The sequence below is a fragment of the Notamacropus eugenii genome, chromosome 5 (assembly GCF_028372415.1).
Source record: "Notamacropus eugenii isolate mMacEug1 chromosome 5, mMacEug1.pri_v2, whole genome shotgun sequence".
NCBI classification, from domain to species: Eukaryota; Metazoa; Chordata; class Mammalia; order Diprotodontia; family Macropodidae; genus Notamacropus; species Notamacropus eugenii.
This window is the reverse complement of record NC_092876.1, coordinates 452488047-452496981: the sequence shown is the minus strand read 5'-3', so window position 1 is coordinate 452496981 and position 8935 is coordinate 452488047. Positions and strand designations below refer to the sequence as shown.

Genomic DNA, 8935 nt, shown 5'->3' with positions numbered 1-8935 from the left:
GAGGGGCTTGGTCCCACATTTTGTGAGGGCATGACACACTGTCCCATCCCTGGGTATCTTTAATTAATTCTGCCCTCTCAAAACACAAACAAACAAAAACAAGTGATGGTGCAAGAGGAAATAGGTCAAAGTAGAATATGAATTCTTGACATTTTTCCTTGAAGGTACTGATTTTTCATTTCCTTGAAGCCTACAGATGACTGAAAGTGCTGACTTAGTAAAGTAACAAAAGGAAGACTGCCAGTTATGCTACCTTAGCCCCTAGAATATAGCAGAAAACGTGGAGACAGGTTTTCGGCTTCAGGGGTAACAGAAGATGGTAGCCACTTTGAAGGTCTATCAGTAGAGCAGTGAATTGCTCCCCCTTTCTCTACATTTTGGTGCAGGCAGAATACAAGTCCAGTGCTTATGAGCATCAGAGATTGATGCCGTCTTTTGAAACAGCTGCTGGTTTTAAAATTCCCCTAACATGACAATACTATCTGATGGATTTTCTTTTACCCCCTAGAAGATGCTTTTCCAGACTTGCTGACTTAAAGAATGCCAAGTTCTTGGGATCATACTGCATTTTTTAAAAAATTCAGTTCTGAAATTCCAACATTTCTTATAGCACATTAGTATTCTATCACATTCATGTATCATAACTTGTTTAGCCATTTTCCAATTGATGGCCATCCCTTTAATTTCTAATGCCATATCACCACAAAAAGAGCTGCTAAAATATTTTTGGACATATGGGTGTTTCCTTTGGGGTACAGACCCATAACAGTATTGTTGGGTCAAAAGCTATGTACAGTTTTATAGTTCTTTGGGCATAGTTCCAAACTGTTCTCCAGAATGCTTGGACTAGCTCACAGCCAGTGCATTAGAGTACCAGTCTTCCCACACTCCTCCAATATTTGTCATTTTCCGTTTTTGTCATCTTAACCAATCTGATGGGTATGAGGTGGTACCTCTATCTGTGTTTTAGGCCATTTTTCATATAGCTATGGATAGTCTGGATTTCTTCCTTGGAAAATTGCCTATTCATATTTCTTGACTACTTATCAGTTAGGAAACAGCTCTTTTTTTTTTCTTATAAAGCTGACTTGCTTCCCTATATATTTTAGAAAGAGGACATTTAGCAGAGAAACTTATAAAGACTGCCCTCTTCCCCCCAGTTTATTGCTTTTTTTCTAATTTTAGCTGCATTGGGTTTGTGCAAAAAAATTATTATATAATCAAAATCATCCCCTTTCCCTCCCATGAATCTTTCTACCTCGTGTTTCATCATGAACTCTTTACCTATCCATTTATCTAATAAGTGATTTCTTCCATGTTTCAGTAATTTGCTTATATCATACTGCATTTCTTCTTAGGAGGCAACTTAACAGATGCCAGATTCCACTGAAAATATTCTGCTGTCCAGTACCTAGCTTGCTATGGGAATGAGAGATATATTAATTAAAGTGAACAAGATAAGGTTCTGAGTAATTAACAAAAAACTGGGTTCTATCTTGATTCTGGGCTTTACCAGGGACCATGAGCTAGTCATGTAACTGTTCTGAGTCTAAATAGATTCATCTATAAAGTGAGGCCAACATTGGTATAAAACAGCCTCCTGGGGGTAATGGTGAGGAAAGAGCTTTGTGAAGCTCTCAAGTCCTGTATAAATGTGAAATATTCTAATATGCCAAATGGAGATATATAACCAACTTTGGAAAGTTTATTTGAGAAGGAAAATGAGATGTACGTTTCAATGCATGAAAACCCAAGATCTTAATTTTTCCGCAGTGCTTTTTTCCCACCCTAGTGGCCAGTGTTTTCCAGATAAGGACCATAGATAAAAATTAAATTTTACTTTTATATAAGACACTTCTCAACACCCAGAGACATCTCTACAAACTACATTCCCTGAAACAATTAAGCAAAACCCTCTAATGATATGGCCAGTAATTTCTCACATTAATTCTGCTCTTCTAGTTTTTTTCTTATTTTTATTTTTAACATTAATTTTTAAAATTGTTGAGTTCCTATACTCAAAGGGCTATAAAACTGTGCATACCCTTTGACCCAGCAATATCATTTTCAGATCTGGATCCCAAAGAGATCATAAAAACGGGAAAATGACCCATATGTACAAAAATATTTAGAGCAGCTCTTCTTGTGGTGGCCAAGAGCTGGAAGTTGAGGGGATGCCCATCCATTAGGGAAGGGCTGAACAAGTTGTGGTATATGAATGTAATGAGTACTACTGTTCCATAAGAAACGATGGACAGTCAGACTTTGGAAAAACCTGGAAAGACTTATATGAGCTGATGCTGAGTGAAGTGAGAAGCACCAGGAGAACATTGTACGCGGTAACAGCTACACTGTCCAATGACCAACTTTGATAGACAAGTCTTCTCAGCAATACAAGGATCTAAGACAACTCCAAAAGATTCATGATGGAAAATGCTGTCCACATCCGGAGAAAGAACTGTGGAGTCTGAATGCAGATCAAAGCAGACTATCTTCTCTCTCTCTTTTTTCTTTCTCTTGGTTTTTCCCTTTGATTCTAATTCTTTTTTACAACATGACTAACATGGAAATATGCTTAATATCATTGGATATGTATAGCCTATATCTGATTGCATGCTCTCCTTGGGAGGGTGGGAGTGGAGGGAGGGGGAGAAAATTTAGAACTCAAAATCTTAAAGAAGTGAATGTTGAAAATTGAAAACAAATACAAAGATTTAAAAAAAAAATTCTCTCCCTTCTCCTGTCCCTCCTCCACCCATTGAGGAAGGTAAGCAACATGAGTTGCTTGAACACCTGAGTTCAAATTGGGAGTTCACCAATTAACAAGCTATGTAACCCACAGCAAGGCACTTCACCAGGAACTTAAAGTTTCCTTATTTGCCACTTACACCCAGGGTTGCAGTAAGGATGGCTTTTTGTAAGCCTAAAGCACTACGAGCGATGTCTCAAAATCTTTCTTTTCCCACTCACAGCACAGTTGCTACCTTTCATCTGCAGCAGGCAACAGGACAGCCCTGGTAACCCTCCATCCATATTCTGCTGTGATCTCCTGGAGGACACCTTTATGGGAAGCCCCTGGAAATGTCTGCTCAGGCACCTAAAGCAGCTTCTTCCAGATCTGGAAGTAGAGAAATTCATTTCCATCTGTGGTCTTCCTGTCTACACCACAGCTACAAAAAGGAGCATGTAAACCCACATCTAGATGACTTTAGACATATCCTACCCTTAGCACTGTGACTTGCACACAGAGGAGTCGGTTCAACAAACACCTGTTGAATTGAAATGTCAAGGGAACAGTTTTTCAACATAACTCAACGTGTTTTTAAGTACTTTAACAGGACTCCCTTCACAGTATCTATCATGGTAAGTGCTGAGGGCTGCATAAAGGGGATACAAGAACATAGGGCACCAACACCAGTTTCTTAAGAAGCTTAAAAAGAAAAGTAAATTTGAATGCAAGTGGAAGTCTGATAAAAGCAATGAGAAAGGTTGAGGTACAGCCACAACGCTGCCATGTGGGAAGCAGATGGAACCAGAACAATTCACACAAGGACCACAAGAATGAAAAGAAAACAACTTTTAAAGACTTAGGAACGCTGGTCGTCGATTCCCTGACAAAGGACGCCCCCAGAAAACTGACGGGAAAGAACAGAGGCGGCCAACCATGGCTGAGCTTACCAAGGAGTGTTTGTGTTTGGGACGGGAGAGCGGAGCGGAGGAGTGGGGATAAAAAGGTCAGTGACACATGACATGCAGAGAAGGCAGAGGGAAGCGTGCAAGCGAGGGAGCAGAGGAGGCGTTTGTGGTTATCATGTGAAATTTACAACAGTGAGAGATACTATTTTACAAAGTTGTTTCATGTAACATCCTTTCTTGACCGCACACACCATGCATCACACGCACACACCACACATGCACAGACACAACATCACACGCACACACCACGCATCACACTCCACACAGACACACAGACACACTCAAAGGGGCAGGGGCACTTCAGGGCAGGCTGCACGACGCGCTAGCACAGGAGGAGAACTTCCTAGCAAGGGCTCTGCGGCCCGCCCGCCCCAAGGACGGTGGATTCCAGGCAGACCACGAGGAGAGGCCGGAACCCAGGGAACGTCCCTCCTTTTCTTGGGTTTCCACAGGTCCCCAGGGCGCTGGGCCGAGCCTGGGAGCCCGCGGGGGCCGCTGAACCTAGGGCCGACCTTCCCCGACCCCGGGGGCCATGACCCGCCTGGGGCAGGGCCGGGAAAGGTCCTCAGGGTACAGCCCTGCGTGTCAAGCCCTCCCCGGGCAGCGCCGGCCCCGCTGCCCATGCAGCCCTGCGGGTGAGGCGGGCACAGAGCGAGGCCAGGCCTGCCCCTCGGGCGCACTGGGGCACAGCGGGTCCCCGGAAGGTGAGGAGCAGGGCGGCTCCCCCCTCTCGGGGCCCGCCCCAGGGGCGCACGCGCCGGTCCCGTCAGGGCTCGGGGGCCGCGGGCCGGGCCAATGAGGAGCGGGCGGGCAGCGGCCTCGCTCCGGCTCCGGGCGTGTTCGGTGCGTACGTGCGGGACCAGGGGCAGCCGGTGGCCGGGCTCCGCCTCGCAGGGCGGGGAGAGCGGCGCGGGCGGCCGCCCCTGGGCCGGCGGGGCGGGGGCGGGGGCAGAGCGAGCGCGGGGCCGGGAGCCGTTGCGAGCCTGCCGCAGTTGCGGCCGCGGCGGGGCTGAGGCGGGAGCGGCGCGCGCTCGGCGAACGTCCCCCGGAGCCCGGAGCCAGGGCGCGCGCAGCGGGCGCGAGGAGCCACCGCTGGGGTGCGGAGGGCCCGGCTCGGCGCGGCGTGCTCCGTCCGCCGCCTCCCGGCGCCCCGCTCGGGTCTTCCGTCTTCGAGCTTCCTCCTTCCCCCCGTTCCCCGCCCCGCGGCGGGCTCGGCCCGGGTCCGAGGAAGATGCGGCTGTACCGGTGGCTGCTGAAGCAGCCGGTCCCCAAGCAGATCGAGCGCTACTCCCGCTTCTCTCCGTCGCCGCTCTCCATCAAGCAGTTCCTGGACTTCGGTGAGTGAGCGAGCGCCGGGGGCCCGGGAGGAGGGGGCCGGCTCGGGGTCCGAGCCCGGGTGTCCCCGAGCGCGTCGCTGCCGGCTCGGCTGCACGGCCTGGGTGAGCACGCGGGCTGGCGCATTTGGTTTTCCGTGCTGAGGTTGCGCGCGCGTGCGGGGGGGGTGCGGGGGTTTGTGCGCCCCCTTCTCCCCCTCCCCCCTCCCCGCAGACCGGGGCCCGCAGCATCCTCCACAACCCAGCCTGGGCCCCTCCCCCCTCTTGGAGCCCCGAGCGCGGCCCGGCTCACCTGAGGCCTTCCTGTCCTTATCCTACGGCGGGAGACACCCCCCTCCCCACCTCGCGGGATGCGTGACCCCGAGCCCGGGCCGCCGGAGAAGGCAGCGCCCCCTGCCCCGGCCGTGCCTGCCGGTGGGGCGGGTGCCAAGGGCAGCCCACCAGGCCTGGCTCGGCTTTCCTCCCGCCAGCCTGCTTAAAAAAAAAGAAAAGAGAAAAAAACAAAGCTGGGGGGGAGGGGGCAGACCCGCACTTGTGGCGGTGCCCCGTGGCCGTGCTTGCCCTTCATCTCACACGTAACAGGGCCGAGTGACTTGTCCAGGGTCACTGCGCCACCCGGCCGCCTCCCTCCCGGGGCTGGCACGGACGCTTCCCCTTCGTAGACAAGCTGCCCCAGGTTCACGGGGGCATGCCGCGATGCTGCCCGGGTCCGAGCACTGCCTCCAGTGTAAAAATGCATCTCCCCAATCACAAGTGTTTCAAACCTGGACTAAGGGCAGAAGAAGGGCTGCGCTGGCCGGGCCACGGAAAGCTAACGTTGGTAACAAAGTAACACATTTGTGCGCCTTGTTTATATCCACCTTTAAAGGCCTGTCCTGAGACCGGGGGCCCTGTTACTTCCCCCCAGCTACTTTTTGCTGACAAGCGTCCCCACCCCCCCACCTTGCAAAGACTAGACGGCGGGACTTGGCCCTGCTGCAAAGTGTTACATTTTTCCAAGTCAGTGTTGATTTCAGTCTGGTGCAGAAGCTCTGGGTCCAGCTTCCAAATTTTAGTCTGTTTTCTTCTGCAAACCCCAGACCATCCAGTGCTGCTTGCTCCTAGGTTTCACTTTAAACTGAGCTAACGAAGTGAAAAGGAGTGTTACCGAAAAAGGTAAAATCTCTGTGGGGAGCTGTACCTGCCTTTCAGGGATTGTACATAGGATTTATTTAAACAAGCCTTACCATTTGGCATCACCAAGATCAAAACTTTTGGGGAGGAAATAGGTGATTTTTATAAAGCTCTGTTGGAGTAAGGAGAGAAAAGTGTTAAAATAAAACTCAGGATCTTTAATTTACAGAAATTAAATTGTCAGAGGAAGTAATCAGTTGGATCAGCTGACCCACAGACAGTTCTTCACAACTTTACTCCCCAGTAATTCACAGTATTTTTGCAGTGCCTTCTTCAGCCACCCGTGGGAATTTTAGAGATTTGAGAAAGATCTTTGTTCCAGGCTCAGGAGATGAAATGTCGTTGTTACCATAAGTAAGCATTTTCCCATCTTTAATTTGTGGTTTGGGGGAAGATTCTGAAAGGACCAACCTTCTATTAGGGCCAGCCAACACAAGGGAGCAAAAGGAACCGAGAAGGTCCTCATTTCCTTTCTTTTTCTCAAAGTGGAAGTAACTGCATTAAAAGTTTTGAGACAGCGTCACTTTGTTATACGTATAGAACAACACTGTGGTTTTTAGGTGTCGTGGTAGTTCTCATATTTGAGAATGAAAACAAAAATATGTATTTATAAACTTACACAAATATGCACAGGTGTATGTATGTGTGTGTATATACTTCTATATGTGTGTGTTTATATATACACACACACGTTTCAGATTGACAAATGTTAGGTCAGGTGTGGGAAAGTTGGTAAGACAGAATCAAAGAATTTTCTATCTAGAAGAGACCTCAGAGACCAAAAAAAAAAAATTCCTCCATCTCCCCTAGTCGTCCAGTCTCCTCTTAAATTAATGAGACAGGCTTTTACATCTGGAAGCAGTCGATTTCACTTTGGCCACAAGTCTGTCAGGAAGTTCTCAGCTGGCTGAGCTGAAAGTCAGCCTCTCCAAGTCACCACCATGGCTCCTAGTTCTTCCCTCTGAGTCCAAGCAGAGTAGGTCTAATAGCCCTTCAGATACTCTTAAGGTGGCTGTCCTAGCTCCTCTTCAGGCTCCTTCAGTTGGTTCCTGTGTGTCATGACCTCTACTCCCCAAACCGTCTTTGCTACCCTTCTCTGGATGTGCACCCACAACTTATACAAATTAATCCAAATGTTGTTGACTGGGGCAGAGAGTAGCCAGGCTGTCACTTCCCTTATTCTAGATACTATAACTCATTAGCCCAGTATTGCATTTTATTTTTGGCTCACAGGTCACACTATTGCCCCATTTTTAGCTTGAAGTCTATTGAAAACCTGAGATCTTTTTCATAGGAACTGTTGCCCATCTAACGTACCCTGTCCTCTATTTTTGGAATTGATTTTTTAATCGCATTTTTAAAAATCTCAGATGCACAACTTCATCTTTAGTTATGTTAAATTAATTTTTTGTTGGACTGAGCTCATCATTCTAACCTGCCAATATTTTTTAGGACATGACTTGTCATCTAACATTCCAGCTATCTCTCAGACCCACTGGTCTCTCAGTTCATTAACCATTGCATTACCTAAAATTGTGAGCACAACTTTATACCACACTATCCCCACAGTCTGCCTCCATGACCTTGAACTTCGAAATTTTATCTGATGGTAATTTCTTTTTCTTCCAATTCCCACTTTGCCCTATTTCTCCTACATTTGTTTTTCATTCTGATCGTGACCTTGTTCATTCAGTCCATCATTCCTGCTGTGGCCAAACTTCCTCAGGGCACTTGACTCGACCTTAAATCTTGCTTCACATATTTAGCTGATATCCTTTCTGCTTCAGTTATCCCATCTGTAAAATAAGAGGGTTTGGCTCTTTGGTCTCTAAGGTCCATTCAAGATGTAACCCTAGGCTTCCAGTCTTAGCTCTTTAGTTAGCCATTTAACCATGAGTTGGACACTTTTACCTGCCTGTCCTTCTGCTGTTAGTGCCCAGACTCAGTGTGAGCTCTCCTTCACCGTCTGTCTTCCTCCTCCTTCCAAGTTGCTGAGCATTGTTGAAAAAAGTGACAAAACTGGGCCGATAGATTCTGCTCCGATTCAGTCCTACAATTCCTCAATTGGTCTATTAGTGTAACAAAAATAGTAAATAACATTTCTTCAGGACTTTAAGGTTTGCAAAGTATATCATATATGTTATCATCTAGATCTCAAAGTATCTTTTTTGAGTTTAATTCTCTAGTTATAGTTCATTATGGTTCTGCAGAAGAAAAAATTGAGACTGTCAGAAGTTTAGTGACTTGGCCTTGCTCAGAGAGAAGGTGCAAGTGGTGTCTGCACTGAGGTCACTCCTGACTTGGAGGTCAGACTATATCCATTGGGTCTCTGTGCTTCTACTCTCTCCTCTGAGTTGCTTCTAGGATAAAACTTTGCAGGCATGGCAGGTAAACTTTCTCCAGTATGACTTCCTAACTTTTCAGACTTGATAATATGAATTATCAACCTTTACTTAAACTCTTCATTTTCATTAAAGTTTCCTTCCTACCAGCTGTTTCCTGCATTCGGTTTTCAGCTTCCTTCCCTGTGCTTTTATACAGACTTTACCTCATAGAATCTTCCCATTCTACACCCACAAAGACATTTCGGATTCCCTGCAATGTAGTACCTTACACATAGTAGGTGCCTAATAAAAGTTTGCTGCACTTAGGTAAAAACTGCTGCTTTTAAATGGCCCTTGAATTTGATTAACCTTCAAGAAGTTGGTTAGTTGATTAACTAAGCATGCCTT

The 8935-nt window shown here is 47.2% G+C and overlaps 1 protein-coding gene across 2 annotated transcripts in view; it reads left to right on the top strand.

Moving 5' to 3' along the window:
• The first annotated feature begins 4676 nt into the window (after positions 1-4676).
• Positions 4677-8935, top strand: part of PDK3 (pyruvate dehydrogenase kinase 3) — a 110231-nt gene continuing 105972 nt past the window's right edge. Inside the window, exon 1 of one of the 2 annotated variants that reach the window (XM_072615242.1) lies at positions 4677-5033. In XM_072615242.1, coding sequence (XP_072471343.1) covers positions 4928-5033 — 106 coding nt within the window. In that variant the 5' untranslated portion in view covers positions 4677-4927. The remainder of the gene's footprint in view (positions 5034-8935) is intronic. The other variant, XM_072615241.1, reaches the window with a different exon arrangement.